We start from the raw sequence: 17,403 nt of genomic DNA on the forward strand, positions 1-17,403 counted from the left end.
TTTTATAGGACTAGCATTCTGGCAGTGCTGTTCCTGAGGATCTTGTATGAATCTATAAGTCACTGGTACAGTCAAACAAATGTATCAAATAAAGGAATAGATACCATGGACATGGGTATCTTAATAAAACCAGTATGAATATATATTGTTAGCTTCACCAGTTAGTTAGTTCTTTTCCAGAGATGGAAGGATAAGATGATCTGAGTGTAGCCTAACTCTCTTCTGCATTCAGTGAGGATGGACCCTCTTACTTAGCAGTAGCGTCCTCTGTAGCAGAAGAGGCAGCATGAAGTACACCTCTACCCCGATATAACACTACCCGATACAATACGAATTTGGATATAACGCGGTAAAGCAGCACTCCGGGGGGGTGGGGCTGCGCACTCCGGCAGATCAAAGCAAGTTCGATATAGCGCGGTTTCATCTATAACACGGTAAGATTTTTTGTATCCCAAGGACAGCGTTATATCGGGGTATAGGTGTATGTTAGAGAATAAGCTGTAATGTCGATGGCATGGAAAGGCTATGTTAGAGTCACAAAATTTAACCCTTAGAGCAATGAATATTCAGCCTTAAAGTTTTAAGTTGAGAGAGAGGAGCTGAGTTAAACTAGGTTTAGTCTGTTGTCAGTCATGCCAACCTGGCCTCTTTTCTCTTTGGCCACAGACCATTCTTGCTGTCCATCACAGCACCCCCTGTAGACCTTGGAAAGCCTTTTGAAACCAGCCAGACCTGAAGGTTTAAAATTCTTCAGGACTAGCAAATATAAAACATTATTCCTGAGACAGATAACTGGTTTGTAAAATGTGATATCTTTGATTAGCTTTTAAAATCCTAACCTCATTTGCATTTTCAGGAGATGCATCAAAATGCTCTGAAAGAGCTAGAGGACAAAGGAAAACAGTATATCCCATTGGTGTGTGAGAAAAAGAAGCCTGTGCCATTGAAACTGTACATGCCCAAAATTGTGAAAGTGTAAGTACAGTAATCCTTATAGAAGTGAAGAAAGCAAAACTGCAGGAGTTTTGGCGATAGGCTTCAGCTAAAGCCTCTTTGTCATTCTTTTCTAAATTTCCAAGCAGAGTAGGCTTCTGGAAAGTAGGAAAAACAAGGGAAATGGAGTTGCGTCTCCTACATTAGGTGCACACGCTGCCAAGGATGGACTACCCTGAGAAAGGGAAGGAGGAATCCTGAGAAATGGAGGACGGATTGTTTTGTTTTATGGCTAGAGTGTAGGACTGGAAATCAGGAGATCTGGAGGCTATTCCTGGCTCTCTTATTCGTTTCTCTTATTCTTATTCGTCAATAATAGATTCATAGATCTTTAACGCCAGGAGGACCATTATGAGCATTTGATCTGACCTCCAACACAACATAAAACACAATCTGGGTATCTACTTTACACTGGTTCTTAATTTTGGGGGTCTGTCTAGCCTTCTCAGCTTTCCTGGATTCCCAGATTGCCACGATGGCCAGAAACACATTTTTTATGTTTGGCTGACCAAGAAATTTCACCCCTTCCTATCAGATATAGACCTTTCCACATACACATCAGATGTATCTTTTTGTGTTCTGGGTTAGATTATAGCAACATCCTGATTGTACTTGGCATTAACTTTGAAAGATATTTGGTAGCTTTTACTAATACCAAATGCAGTTGCACTCTGACTGGCAAGGGCATATTACACCAATACTCTTCACTGGCTGCAGATTCATTTCCAGACAGAGGCACTAATTACTATCAAAAATTATCTTACATGTTGGTCTCCGTTAAGAGACTGCATCTGCCCCACTATTTGCATTCATTCTAAACTCCCTCTGGCTATTTGCCGAAAGGGTGAAACAGATCAGGTATCCGCCGTTCCCCCACACACACAGACACACCTTGCCCCCCTGTAATTTATTATGAGAAATATTAACCTTAGAACACGTTGTGAGACTCCATTTTTGTCCAGTTTTTCCACTAACTGCAGATGCTTTATGGTTCTCTCAGCCTCTATACTTCTGAATGTAGTGCTACATGTGGAAGGTTGCTGTGTATTGGCGCTCTGGAAAATGTTATCTGCTCTTTATCTAAATTATATACCGTAGTCAGATACTTTTGTTATGGTATCCTATAAATATGTAATTATAAGTGAGACTGTTAAGCCCTTGGTATTGAGAGTTGCCATAGGAGTGTGCAAAGACGTAGAATATCAAAAAGTAGCATCTGTATAAAAGCTAGTTCCTGTGAAGTATAAAAGAGTATACTTGACATAATACATTATGCTTGTTCCTACATGCATTCTAATTTCAGCCTGGAGTTTGGGAGGAAACAGGGAGGCAGCAAGGAGGAGCAGGAAAGAAAGAGACTGATTCACAAACACAAACGTGAATTTAAAGGAGCTGTTCGGGAGATCCGGAAAGATAACCAGTTCCTGGCTAGAATGCAGCTTTCAGAAATTATGGAAAGGTAATATATGGTTACTGGCAGTGGCAATTATGGCAGTGGAGTTACTCTGTATGCTGGCCAATGTTCACTCTTGGTCCCTGTCAGGACTGGCATGTTGGTCAGCCATATTTTGAGGTCAAAACAGTTGTCTGACAACTTGGCAGCAACCACTACAACACTTGCAGTCAGAGTTACCTGATGTTTATTGCTCATCAACCTCTCTATATTTTCAATGTGTTGGAATTTTGCTGTTTCATTCATGTAGTCACATAATGTGTATTTCTAAGTAACATATCTATAATATGTGTAATTTAAACTGTAGCAGAGGCGGTGTTTCAAAAATGTAGCTTTTTATAAATATTAAAATACATATTGTTTGGCCTATTTTATCTGATGTCAGAATAAAACATATGTTTGTTTTTATAGGGATTCTGATAGAAAAAGAAAAGTGAAAAATCTTTTCAATAGCCTTGCTACACAGGAAGGTGAATGGAAGGCAATGAAGCGGAAGAAGTTTAAAAATTAGATAGTGACGTTCTACAACAGGAAACCCTGGGACATTATATTTTTACTTTCAGGTAAAATATAAACTGATGGATTTTGAGGAGACTTTATATCTTGGTGCATTCCTTTTGTGGAAAACATGTGCCTTCAAGAACGATCTGAAAAAGGATTCTGATAAATTGGTTAGCTGGCTGTATTTTTTCATGTGAAAAATAAAGATAACATCCTTTTGTATTTGTTGTACTTACTATCATATTAATGAGAAATATTTTGGTGAATAGGTGTTCAGAAAACTGTACAGACTGTGCGTTCTTGACAGGAACTTCTGACCAAATCTGAGAGTCCATATTATAGTGCATTGTATGGGTATTCTAAAAAGAATCAAGTAACAGGCATAGACTTTTTTGTGTATTTTTGATACAGACGCTCCCCGGGTTACGCAAGACCTGACTTACGAAAATGCGCACTTATGGAAAAAGTTCCATAAGCCAGAAATAGGATTTTCAAGTTGCGGAAATTTTTGCATAACGTATGGATATACGTTACCGACTTACGCAAAATTCGAGTTACGCAAGGCTTTCCAGAACGGAACGATTGCATAAATCGAGGGGGGGGCGTCTGTATTGTAAAATTGCTGACATTGAATTAGCATCACAACTATATACTACTTGGAGTTCAAGCAGTAATGTTTTAAATAGCATTTTGCTTTAGGAAAGTAGGATTCCTGTACTCTAGGGCCTAATGGAACTAGTTTGTTGACAGTTGGTATATCGTTAAAGCCCAACATCCATTTATCAGTTCAATAACTGTTGACATTTGCTTCATATGTATTGAATCTTAATGTTGATCTCAATTTACAGTTCTAAAACTCTGTGTAACATGGGTCAGTTAAACAGACTAGCTCAGCACCTTCATAACTATCTGATTGGCTCACAGCTTTAAATCATTTTTACGTATTTCATAACAAAACAAGTTCAGTTACTTGGGTACCTGAATGACAGCTGGAAAACATTTGTACTCTATCAGCTACATTTGTGCAGAAACAAGAAGTATTTCACCCCTACTTCACTGTGTAAAGTTGGTCACTTGAATTGGATCACCATCCCAAGATTCATCACAATCTGCCTAAATCCATCCATGGCTAATTATATGTGCAGTGAAGAAATCTATAATTACTTTCCAGTTTCAAAATACTTAAATTTGTTCTAAAGAAGAGGCTAAGGGTTCTAAAGAACCTCTGCAAAATTAAACCATTTTTACTTCACAGCTGCACAAACATGAAACCCTTAAAGTGCAGTTTTAAACTTACTGTTAGCCCTACAGAGCCAGCAGAGCAGTGGGAGAGTGAGTTGGATTCTTTTCTATATGTATCATTCATAGATTTGTTCCCCTAGGACCACTCGTGTGTGAAGTTACTCATATGCGCAATGCTTTGCTGGATCAGGGCTTAAATTCCAGTAGGAAGGCCAGATTCTAGCCTCAGATCCCTCTATGCAATCTGATTCTTTTCTGTCTACATATTTATACCATGCTTTTCACAATGGCATCTAGAATCCACAATGGATCTCCCTACACATAAGCATACAGTCTTCTTTCTTCTTCCCTTTTAAAAACCTGAAAACTAATTTTTTCCAAGATTCTGCACTCAGCTATACCTGTACAGAAGGACAATGTTGCACAGGTGATGTCAACATTGGTTCTGCAGGATTTTTATTAATGGTGGTGACGTATATGAGCCAGAAAAAATACAGCTTATCCTTTAAATGCCAAGTTGAGTTTGCCAGGCTAGTGGTTAGAATAAACATCTTTTTACTTTTAAAGTAAGATAATTTGATTTGATATATAAACATAGAACTTCACAATGCCATATTTAAAGTCCCATTTCAAAGTTGAATGCTTAGTTTTCTGAACTGTCAAAACAAGAGTGTACAGTTTTAATATGCACATGTATTTACCATAATTGTGCATCTATATGGCTCCTAACTGTTCACTTCTGTGATCAGAGGCGGCTCTAGGCACCAGCAAAGCAAGCACGTGCTTGGGGCACCCCATTTGCAGGGGCGGCAGGGATCCAGCATGGGAGCTGAGAACCAACAGGGGGCCCTGGGAGCTGTAGTTCCTTGGTTAGCTCCCTGCCTATAGAGCTAGCCCTGGAGCAGGAAAGAACTACATTTCCCAGCATTCCCTTGGCCACTACCAACAGGAAAGAGGGGGAGGAAGTGAGGAAGCTAAGACCTCATGCTGCAGCCTGCTGTGAATGGAGAGCTGCACTGTAAAGGGTAGGGATACCATATTTTAACATTCAAAAAATAGGACACTCCACGGGGAGGGAGGGTAGCCCCACCCTGCCACCATCCACTCCCTCTGACTGCCCCCCACAGAAACCCCAACTCATCCAACCCTCTTGCTCCTTGTCCCCGGATCACCCCCTCCTGGGACCCCTGCCCCAACTGCCCCCCAGGACCCCAACCCCTATCTAAGCCCCACTGGTCCTTGTCCCCTGATTGCCCCCTCCCGGGACCCCACCCACTATCTAAGCCTCCCTTCTCCTTGTCCCCAACTGCCCCCTCCTGAGACCTCCCCAACTTCCCCCCCTAGGACCCCACCCCCTACCTGTCCCCTGACAAACCCCTGGGACTCCCATGCCTATCCAACTGCTGACTGCCCCCCCCCCGAACCCCTGATCCCTCTAACCCCCCGTTCTCCCTGCCCCTGACTGCCCCCCCGAACCTCCGCCCCATCCAAATCCCCCCACTCCCTGTCCCTTGACTCCCCCCCGGAACCCCCTACCCCTTCTCCAACTCCCCAGCCCCCTTACCGTGCCACTCAGACCAGCGTGTCTGGCTTCGCACAGTGCCAGACATGCTGCTGCATACATGCTGCCGTGCTCCCCTGCGGAGCCACAGCCCCCCCCACCCCAAGCACCTGCCTTCCAGATTTGAACACCTCAAAATTCAGGAGTGCTCAAGTTCAGTTTGGGCGGCTGTTACTTCATTTCTCCCAAATTAAATATACTGATCCACTGTAACTTGCTATAGAAAAAGTAGGATAAAATTGAGCAAGAAATGCTTCCTAGTGGCTATTAGGACTGGAATTGCTGTTTTCAACAGCCATTGCCTTTTGTTTGTTTGTTTTGTTTGTTTAAAAGGAAGACAGTGATATTGCATTGGCAAATTCCCCATAGAAAGAAAGAGTGGAACAAAAGAATAATAAAGGCACCTCAACTTTTCCTCATTTATGTAGGACAGTCTTATAATATGCATCCAGATATCCTCCAATCACACAAGCTGAAAATGGTTTCACTTTACTGCAGTTCTGTAACCATATGGGAACCAATCCTGTCTGTTCTGTGCACACCTAAAATTCCTTCTGAATGACCTGCCCTTGGAGCGAGTTACCAGTGACCCAGGGCTGCGGCGGAAGGAGGGTGCAGGTGAGGGGGGGGGGAGGGGAAAGAGCCCAGGGCTGGGACGGCAGGAGGGGTGTGTGTGTGTGGTGGGGGGGAAAATGGTGGGGGGATAGGGAGGAACCCAGGGCTGGGGCGGCAGGAGGTGTGTGTGGAGGGGGGCAATGGTGGGATGGGGGGAGCCCAGAGCTGGGGTGGCAGGGGGGTGCAGGTGGTGGGGGAGAGCCCAGGGCTGGGGTGGCAGGGGGGTGCGGTGAGGAGCCTAGGGCTGGGATAGGGGGCAGCCAACATTTTTTTGCTTGGGATGGCAAAAAACATAGAGCCTGTGATTGCGTAGGTGTACAATGTACATTCAAATTAGAAATGGAATCACATGTCCATTTTTAAACAGAGTTCTAGAAAGCTGTCATTTTATAGTTTGGCCAATTTCTGAATGAAAAATGGTGGATTTGACTTTTTAACTTTTTCTTGAAAAATAATGTAACTCCAATCAATCCAGATACAAAATTTATACTAAGCTGCCTCAAACTAGCCACAATGTTTGCTTCTTACCTTCTCGAATTAGATTTACAATGAAAGCACCAATAGACCCTGAAATATGAGGGTACAAATGAAAAACTGTGCTGATATTTAAATTTTCCCTTTAACTCCAAGAAAACCATACTTCATTTTTGCAAAATGAGACTTTTTTGCATATCAAGATTTCTGATACAAAAGAGATGTCACCTTATTTGGGAAAGTTAATTTTTACTAAATCTCAAAATTAATGTTGCAATATAACTGATGAGTAAGTAGCATAATGATGCATCAATTTCTCTGCTTTTAAAAACAGATTTATTTGGTGTTAAAAAGCCAGTGCATAATATGTACATGCACTCATGCTGCATAAAAGATGAAGATTTCCTGATCTGAAATAGTTTTGCACTTTTTTCCCAGTGACAAATGTTTAGTTAGCCATTCCAAGAACCAACGAGGATGGCTGCAGTCTTCGGAGATATTTTAAGCGGTTGATGTACAGGTTTGTGTTTCCACCAGATGCATCATGGAAATTCTCCTTTTTTGTATCCTCCTGATCTTACAAAATGTCTTGTTTTTAATAAGACAGCAAAAAATTAAAAATGAACAATATTTTCATACTAACTTGCTATTCTGTTATTACTAGGCTTTCTTGTTACAGGGTGCACCACTCACTGCTGGTCTGGCACTTCCTCCTGGTCACTCTTGAGGATTAGCTCTCGAGATCAACATCCCCACACTCGCATCTGCAGCTCCTCTGTCACCCCAGGAACCTCTTTGTGACTCGGCCCTCTGGTCAGGTCATTCAGTGTTCCCCCCCCTTTCGGGGTAGCGCAGTCCCTTCCACTGCCTTGGTGCCACTCCTTCAGTGGCTGGTAGGAGAACCCAGACCTGCCCTCTACTCCAGGTTCCAGTCCAGGGACCCTCACCTCAGTAGTTCTGGGCTTTCCTCTCTTAGCCCTCACTGCTCCTTCCCTGGATGGAGAATTTTAATTTTTTTGGCGCAGAATTTTTAATTTTGGGGCACAGAATTCCCCAAGGAATAATTAATCTATACCGAAGAAGGGATGGGAAGGATGGGGTAAAAATGGATTGTGCCAATGGCATGGAAAGGGTTGTGAAGCTGGAGTAGAAGGGGAAATAAAGGAAGTGCATATGTAAATAGATTGGCATCATGGTGTTTGGGAGAAAGGGCATAATTTGCTGGAGCTGGGAAAAGAATATGGAAAGATTATGGGGCTTGTGTGAAGAACTGTCAAGCAGACCTTTTCCTCTGAGACAATACTGGGTAAAATTAACTTATGTGCTTTTTAAAATTGTGCCTGCTGTCAGTATTTAAGACAAATATAATTCTAATATTATAAACTTGTCACTAATCATAGCACAATGTATATATGGCACTTTACATGTACAGAGCACTGTACAGACATTAAACAATCCCCAGAACGCTCTGTGATAGAGGCTAGTAAATATCCTCATTTTACAAATGAGGAAACAGTGTAGAAATGACTTGTCCAGTGCCACTCACCAAGTAAGTAGCACAGTAGGAATTAAAATTCATGTCCTCTTTATTACCATTCCAGGGCAGGCTATACATACATTGTATATTCTCACATTAGGGTTGACTATACACATACTTGAAAAGCAGCTTGTAATGTCATTATATTCATATAACTTCCTTAGGTTGTCCTCTTTCACAGATCCTGCATGCCAGATTCAGGAGGTTTCAAACTGTTGCTTGTTACACTGATATTATAATACATGTACAACACTATACTGACAATATACTGTATTATATTTGCTCTCTGTCCTTCAGGCTCTTGAGGTGGAGTTTGTTTGGTTACTTTGGCCATTAAATGATTATAAAGCAGTGTTTCCTGAAAAATTGTCTTGCCTGGTCATATCCTTTGCACCACAGGGCATCTGTACAGTAGAATACACTGTAAAAGAATTCCTCATAAATTGTTTCTGCCTGGGGCCTATTTGCCAAAGAGCTCCAGACACTATACAAAACATAATATGTAAACAATGGTTTAAAAACACAGCTCTGACACTAAGAACAGAGATCAAGTTGGGGTGTGTCCTTGGGTGCACTCAGTTTTGGGCAGTTGAGTTGTGGAAAGTTTCTTCCACGTCTATGTATCTAAGGCAAACTATTCCACAATAGTGTTACTTTTAGGCTGCAAAACTTGTTGATGTGAATAGTCCTAATGTAACAAATGAGTACCTAATTTCTTGTGCTGAGTGATTATTTCTCTTATTAGGGAATACATTAAATACCTTCCAGGATCTTATTCATAGGTATCTTATTTCTAATGGGACCTACCACCACAGTCAGCAGGAATATCCAGTCTCTGCTGCTGCTCCTCCTTCTCCAGGAATTTCCTGTAGACTGCAACCTCTGCATCCAACTTCAGCTTGATATTCAGTAGGGTCTGGTAGTCTTACAGATACATGGACAAATGAGTCTTGGTCAGCCTTACCTCAGTCCCTGGAAAAATCATGGAGCAGGTCCTCAAGGAATCAATTATGAAACACTTAGAGGAGAGGAAAGTGATCAGGAACAGTCAGCATGGATTCACCAAGGGGAAGTCGTGCCTGACTAACCTAATTGCCTTCTATGATGAGATAACTGGCTCTGTGGATGAGGGGAAAGCAGTGGATGTGTTATTCCTTGACTTTAGCAAAGCTTTTGATACGGTCTCCCACAGTATTCTTGCCGCCAAGTTAAAGAAGTATGGGCTGGATGAATGGACTGTAAGGTGGATAGAAAGCTGGCTAGATCATCGGGCTCAATGGGTAGTGATCAATGGCTCCATGTCTAGTTGGCAGCCGGTTTCAAGCGGAGTGCCCCAAGGGTCAGTCCTGGGGCCGGTTTTGTTTAATATCTTTATTAATGATCTGGAGGATGGTGTGGACTGCACTCTCAGCAAGTTTGCAGATGACACTAAACTAGGAGGCGTGGTAGATACACTAGAGGGTAGGGATCGGATACAGAGGGACCTAGACAAATTAGAGGATTGGGCCAAAAAAAACCTGATGAGGTTCAACAAGGACAAGTGCAGAGTCCTGCACTTAGGACAGAAGAATCCCATGCACTGCTACAGACTAGGGACCGAATGGCTAGGTAGCAGTTCTGCAGAAAAGGACCTAGGGGTCACAGTGGACGAGAAGCTGGATATGAGTCAACAGTGTGCTCTTGTTGCCAAGAAGGCTAACGGCATTTTGGGCTGTATAAGTAGGGGCATTGCCAGCAGATCGAGGGACGTGATCGTTCCCCTTTATTCGACATTGGTGAGGCCTCATCTGGAATACTGTGTCCAGTTTTGGGCCCCACACTACAAGAAGGATGTGGAAAAATTGGAAAGAGTCCAGCGGAGGGCAACAAAAATGATTAGGGGTCTGGAGCACATGACTTATGAGGAGAGGCTGAGGGAACTGGGATTGTTTAGTCTCCAGAAGAGAAGAATGAGGGGGGATTTGATAGCAGCCTTCAACTACCTGAAGGGGGGTTCCAAAGAGGATGGAGCTCGGCTGTTCTCAGTGGTGGCAGATGACAGAACAAGGAGCAATGGTCTCAAGTTGCAGTGGGGGAGGTTCAGGTTGGATATTAGGAAACACTATTTCACTAGGAGGGTGGTGAAGCACTGGAATGCGTTACCTAGGGAGGTGGTGGAGTCTCCTTCCTTGGAGGTTTTTAAGGCCCGGCTTGACAAAGCCCTGGCTGGGATGATTTAGTTGGGGATTGGCCCTGCTTTGAGCAGGGAGTTGGACTAGATGACCTCCTGAGGTCCCTTCCAACCCTGATATTCTATGATTCCAGTAACTCACGTTCTAGCTAGACAATGATTTCCTGGAGCCCAGCCACCTTCTCCAGGTGATGAGCCTCTTTCTCTTTAAGTTGTTTCTCCAGAGCTTCATTCTGGGCCCTCAGAGCATCAGTGTGGTTTTCCAGGTCAGTTACCTGAAATGAATACTTGTTGATCTCTCATGATCTTAATATTCTTTTCATAGTTGGAAGCTTGACTCTTAAGAGTGTCATACTTTGCTTTATACCATTTCTCTGCTTCAGGGTTGGTTGTGGCAGCCAGCCCAAATCAAGGAGCTGTGATGTCATGCAGGGCAGCAGCATGGTCTGGGCAGTTGGACTCCAGGTCTACAGAGAGTTTGGATCCCTGGATCTATTTCTGAAGGTCCGTGATCTCTTCCTCATGAAGTTTCTTAAGAAATGCTGTCTCATCCACCAACAGCTGCACGCTTCTCTCCAGGTCAAACTTCTACACTGTGCATTGTCTGCATCCTGACAGAACTCTCTCAGGGTCCTGTTAGCCTTGTCTGTTATGGACGATATTAGTGTAATATGTAAATTGCAACCTGTCTTAAGTGACAGACTATTATTCACTTACCACAAGGTCAACTGATTTTAGTTTTGTAACTTAGTGTGAGAGACTCCAGGGAGGAAAATCAGAGTTACAACTAATCTTTCCCTTTTTTCAGCTGTATCTTCATACCTCAAAGTCAACCCATCCCAGAAAATAAATAAACGTTTTGTTACACATTGAGATTGGAGTTCATAAGGTGAGTGTTCCATTCATCAGAAGGACTTTTCTAGTCTGATATTAGCCACCACACACATATGGAGGCCAAAGACAACAGCAACAGATCAAACCCCTTTGAGCTGGACATAATGCTTGAAATCAGTTTTGATCCTATGCACCACATTATCATTTATCACAGTGTCTAAAAGTTTGCTGCCTAAACCTGAGTAGTCTATTATTACATTAGGATCCAGGGCCAGATTTTGAAGGCGATTACTGTGGAATATATAGACAACTTTTACGGACATTGACGGAATTATTCAGTGTTTGGACCCCTTTATTCCACTTAAATAAACACAAGGAATTAAAGGTGTTAACATGACCCTGAAATTGTCCAACATTAAACAGTAGCAATCCCATTTTCAAGAAAACAAAACAGATCAAACACACACAAAAGAAAAGAACAGCGAAGGTAGAAAATGCAGTTTCTGTTTCTGGTGTTGACTCTTACTTGCAACCTTGCTGCTGGAGACACAGGCACAGCATAGTCTTATCAGCCATTCTGGATCCATTCACACAGCAAAAAAAAAAAAAGGCAACACCCAGAACCAATCTCAGTTGACTGGGGCTCATAGGGCTCACACTGTGGGGCTAAAAATGGCCATGTAGATATCTGGGCTCTGGCTAGAGTCTAGGTTTCAGCAAACACCTACACGGCTATTTTTAGCCCCATAGTGTAAGCCCAAGTCAGTTGACCTGTGCTCTGAGATGTGCTGCCACAGGTCTTTTTGCTGTTTTGTTTTGTTGGCAAACTTGTACCAAGATCAACGGTGGAGATGTGAGGAAAGAAGGCAGAAATATAGGAAGTAAGTGTGGGGGAGAGAGAAGTTACTAAAGGGAAGCAGGAGGAGCTGCTGAGAGACAGTGAGAAAAGAAAAGGTTTCTGAGGAAAAGCAGGAGGGGCTGTTCACAGAGTTGGAGGAACCGCTGGGGGAGGACTTTTATGAGTCAGAGTTTGGCAGCCTCACTGGATTCCGTTGTGAAGCATGTAAATATTAATTCAGCAGGGACTACATTTGGATTAGGTTAGCGGCTAGCGCTGTGGCAGAAAGCAATTCCATCACAGTATGAACAGTGCTGAGAACTGCAGATTAGACCAGAGTTAAGACTGAGGCAGCAAACAATAGAAGGAAGGAAGCGCTCAGTTAAAGAGGGGACACACTTGCAGAACCAGAACATTTCTATGGAGAGCAGTTTACTGGGACAGACATTTTGTGTGGTATCTTTGATATTACAATAACGCTGGGTTAAGAAGAGATTTGTCCTCTCGATCCAGCTTCTCCTTTTGCCTGCTTCTACAGAAAACTCCTAAGATTTTGTGACATCATCTTGTCACCATGTGAATGCAGGATGTTTCTGGCCAGATTCTGAATTTGAATGCATTCGTTTCAATGGCAGCCCCATGCACAGAGGAAAGAATACATTTTGGTGATGTGACTTCACTTTAGGATCAAAGAGGAAGCAAAAATGGGATGAATGGCTCAAGTCCTTCTTAAAATTCAAATATATTTGATAAGTGGGGAAAAAGCACATGGGATAGCTATGAAACGTGTGCAAGTAGAATATATCTTTACATGCTCCACGCTGTGAAACCTGTTCCCCTATGCAATTTTTGTGCTTTATGCTTAGCAGAGGTTAGCGAGGAACAAATATTCCCCTCCCGCACACCACATAAGCTATGGAGCAACAGCAGAATTGTTCTGTGGTCATTATTGCAAACTGACAGTACAACAGGACCCATAGACCCTGCACTCCTTTGCTAACATTTTAACAGAACTAGATGAGACCGCGGTCAAAATGTCTACTCCTGGTCTACAGCAGAGCTTATATTATTGGTAGCACTGATGCAGCTACTCTTTTGTTTAAAAAAAATGGGAAAGGGATGACCTACTGTACATCAACCCTCTGCCTACTCTTTTGGGTTGGGGGGGTCGTTGTGCTGCAGTCAATGCAGAGTGTTTCATATTCAGCTGTGAACTGCCTTGTTTTTCTTATTTTCTGTTGCAAGATTAATGTTCCCCAGTGTAGTTCATTTTGAGTGATTATTTGCATACATGTCAGAGAAGTCCTTCAGTGAGATTCCTGTGATGGCTGCCAGAATCTGACTCACCACAATGACACTTAATTCTCCATGATAGTCCTCATTTAAGGTCTCAGAGCTTTTTTAATTAAAAAGTTTAATTCTTAGAACAGCCTCTTGCTGGCAAGTGTGTGACAGTGACAGGAATAAAACCCTGGAGTCCTGACCTCCAGCCAAGAGTGTAAACGCTATTGTGTTATCCGAGCTCAGCAAACATGGGCAGAAATTGAAACAACCGATGTGTATTTAGGGTCTTTTTTTTAGAATACAATTCTATTCTATCTAGGTTTTTAAACCGAATTATCATCTTAGTATCTGAATATCTGTGGCAGTGAGGCCAGGTTTTGTGCTAGAGTGAAGCTATTTATTTAAACATATTTTGTGTTTAAAAAAAAAAATACCTTCAAAAAATTAACATTTGAGTTGTTAGAGCAGATGGTAGGAAATTCTCGTGTGCTTGTTCTGGAGTTCCTCTGAAATAATGAAATATTCAAGGAGAATGTTGAATGGAGTGGTCAGGACTTAAGAAAAGCCACTGTAGGATATAGGGTGGGTTGGTTCTGAACAAGGTCAGGAGTTCCAGGGCTGTAGGAACAGAGGCAGTGGTGAGAGCAGGAGAACAGGACTGCGGATTTGATTGGTTTGGAGGTTTATTAAGCCAATAGCAAACGGGGTCACAAGTAGGCTCATGTCTCCTTACCTTGCTACCCCACGCAACACACTTGCGATGATACAAAATTCAAATTCCACTGCATCATTTGGATTCTGATTAGATTTCTGTGAAGAGGGTCTTTGAACTGGATTACTTTGAACTGAACACTCCGTTGAAATGAATAAGGGAAATTCGTGTCTTGGGGCTTGGTCCTGAAATCAGCTGCCAGGCTCCCATTTGACTTGAAACCATTGGTCATCAGTTTATATTTTCAAGGTTCATTGCAGCTAGAAAGGCTATAAATATATTTTAAATTAAAGTTTATTTTATTCTGTAGAATTATTCTACACAATACCCCTAATTCTCCAATAACCTTGAAGGACCTTGTTTCCTTGTGCTCCCCATCTACCTGTCTGTATCCATTTGTCTCTTGTCTTTAAGTGTCAGCTTTTTGGGGCAGGGACCATCTTTTTGTTCTGCATCTGTACATTGCCTGGTACAATGGGGTACCGGTCAATGACTGGGGTCTTAGGAGCTTACCCAATACAAATAATAAATAACAATAATAAGGAACCATATCCATGATCAAGAGCTGGTGTGCAAGTCCACTCCTTTTTCTTTCACACACTGGACTGGGTAATGAACCACTCATCTAAACAACTGAATCGCAAGACGCTGTGTGAGACCCTGATATCCTGATATTAATCCTGATGTTTAGACCAACTCCTCCAAAGCTAATCTGCTGGGGAATAAATGCCAGGCATACGGTTGTTGGGAGAATGTAAAGTACTTGCCAGAGTTCTGATGGGCATAAATCCAGACCACAGATGGTATTATATTGCCTTTGAAGAGAACAAAAATCCTTTCAAAGGCTATACAGCTAGACTTGATTTAGATTTAGACATCCACTTTATTTAAAATCGGCCATGCTATGAGAAAGCAATATAAGCCTATTCATAATTGCACACTTACAGTTTGATTTTGGCAGGCCAAATACTATAGCTGGATTTTATGAAGGATTAAAGAAGCTGGTGTAGATAGCCTATTCAAACCCTCTCAGTCTGAAATGGAGCAATAACTTAACATTTTCAAAGAAGGGAGCATATTATGACAGGTGCTTACTGGTCTTTCACAAGGACCTTTTTATGTTTCTACTGGTGTCCGTCAACCTCTGAGAGATATTGGTTTATCAAAGCCACAACTAACTGCTGCTATGTAGCAAACTCATAGCACAGCAAGTTGTGTAGCAATCAGTGATCCACAGTTCCTTTCTTCTCAAAGGAAACTGTCAATCATAAACATTTCTGTTTGCGTCCTTTACTACTACTGCTGCATTGGGCGGGATGGGGTAAAATGGGGCCGAGCTGGGGCTGCCCTCTGATCCAGCACTCTTCAGACCCAGAACTGTGTAGGGGAGACCCCCTCTGGGATACCAGAAACCATATGATATACCACCTTCTCCCCTGCCATGTGGCCTTTTGGAAAGACACTGCCTGAAGCTGGCACAGCAGGTGAAGAAAGCAGTGCAAGCAGGTTCCAATGGACACTGGTGATCTCATCAGGGTGCTTTCTGCAACGTTAACTCAGAACACTCTCTCACGCCTGTGCTGCTTGGCAGTTTACTCCAGTCCTTCCTGTCTCCTCCTCCACAGTCTCCAGTCCCCTCCTTTCCTTCCCCCTTTCTAGCTAATCCCCTCCTGGCATAACCACACTGAAAGAATTTAAATAACCAAACCAACCAACCTGACATTTGGAGCTTAGTCCTGGATTTATGAGCCTATTGAGCCATCACATTGTTCATATTGCTTGTATGGTCTATCCATTTCTCCTACCTTGAATCCGTCTTGTCTAGTTAGAAGGTAAGATTTGGGGGCAGAGGCTGTCTCTTAGTGTCCCTAGCACAATGAGGCTCTATTCTTGGTTGACCCCTAAGCTCTACTGTAATAAGTATGATGAACAATGAAAAATAATTTATGATGTCCATAGGCATTTAAAATATAATTTCTTATCTTTTACCTTACAGGCCACAACTTCCCTCCTTTTGTTGAGGATTTTGGCAAACTTTGGGGAACCAGGATGGTGACATCATAACTTGAGGCTGAAACCTGAGCTACAGCTCTCCGAACGCCCAGCTGATGGGCAGAGGGGATGCTGTGTGGGGAAGGTGTTTGTCTAAAACCGAGCATTCTCTTCATATCATTTTAGGGCAGTGATACGCAGACCTCACCAGTTCAGGAGCCAAATTGGCGATCAACATTACCCAAAAGAGCCACAGTTGTGTGACTTCATTGTTTCATTTACTATAATACTATTCATATTTAAACAGTATGATGGGAAATATTTAGTTTATAATATATATTATTCTCACAGCATATATGTCAATAACTTAGTGCAAATTGATAACTTAATTGGGTAATAACATAGTAAAAGCATCCTGATCGGTTAATAATGTTAATATCATTTGCTGCAAAGAGTTGCAGGAGACACATTAAAGAGGCACCTGTGGTTCAGGTGCCTCAGTCTGAGTATCACTGATTTAGGGGCTAGGAAATATGTAGTTCAGGTACCAATTGCAAGTTATGATGTCTCCATTCAAATACAGATAAACAGACTGCAACTCAGGATCTACCTCACTGTGCTGCTGCTATTGCTGTTTTCTTTAAAATAAATCATGTGTTAAAACTTGTCAGTCAAAAATAATTAAAAATATCTTTAAGAACATGCTAAATTTACATTGTTACTATCAAATCAAAATTTCTTGCTGCTGGTTTTTCACATGTTGCTAACTTACACTTATTTTCTTTTCTCTTCTTTTTAAACAAGTCGCATTTCTGCAAGATTTGTGCTACGTAACTTTCCTATGTCCTATAGGCTGAGTGATGAACCAGTACAATTTTCATTTACTTGTGAGAAACTCAGTTTGACATGGAGGTACACAAGTGCTTCTGAAAAGAGAATGGGGAATTCTGAAACCTCTGCTGAGAAACAAAAGCAGAAACTAATCTGGGGTGTGGCAGAAAGCCCAATTTTTCTTGGTCTGAGGATCACAAAGTGCTTTGCCAATATTAATGAATTGAATTTTATAGCATCCTAAGGTAGGTATTATCCTCATTTTGCAAATAGGAGACACTGAGACACACAGAGTAAGTGACTTGCCAAAGGTCACACAGGAAGTCTGAGGCAGAACTGAAAATAGAATCCAGGAGTCCTGACTTT

General features: G+C 42.2%; 1 protein-coding gene and 1 long non-coding RNA gene across 2 annotated transcripts in view; both read left to right on the forward strand.

Annotated features, from left to right (window-relative positions):
* Positions 1-3,167, forward strand: part of NOP14 (NOP14 nucleolar protein) — a 50,720-nt gene extending 47,553 nt beyond the window's left edge. The window contains exons 16-18 of the mRNA XM_005304079.5: positions 857-975; positions 2,297-2,452; positions 2,858-3,167. Coding sequence (XP_005304136.2) covers positions 857-975; positions 2,297-2,452; positions 2,858-2,957 — 375 coding nt within the window. The 3' untranslated portion in view covers positions 2,958-3,167. The remainder of the gene's footprint in view (positions 1-856; positions 976-2,296; positions 2,453-2,857) is intronic.
* A 7,759-nt stretch (positions 3,168-10,926) lies between these two features.
* LOC122174199 (uncharacterized) lies at positions 10,927-16,349 on the forward strand. Its single transcript, XR_010601955.1, has 3 exons — positions 10,927-11,050; positions 11,355-11,435; positions 16,211-16,349. It is a non-coding gene; the product is annotated as an uncharacterized LOC122174199 (long non-coding RNA).
* The last annotated feature ends 1,054 nt before the right edge of the window (positions 16,350-17,403 follow it).

Source organism: Chrysemys picta, chromosome 5 (assembly GCF_011386835.1).
Source record: "Chrysemys picta bellii isolate R12L10 chromosome 5, ASM1138683v2, whole genome shotgun sequence".
NCBI classification, from domain to species: domain Eukaryota; kingdom Metazoa; phylum Chordata; order Testudines; family Emydidae; genus Chrysemys; species Chrysemys picta.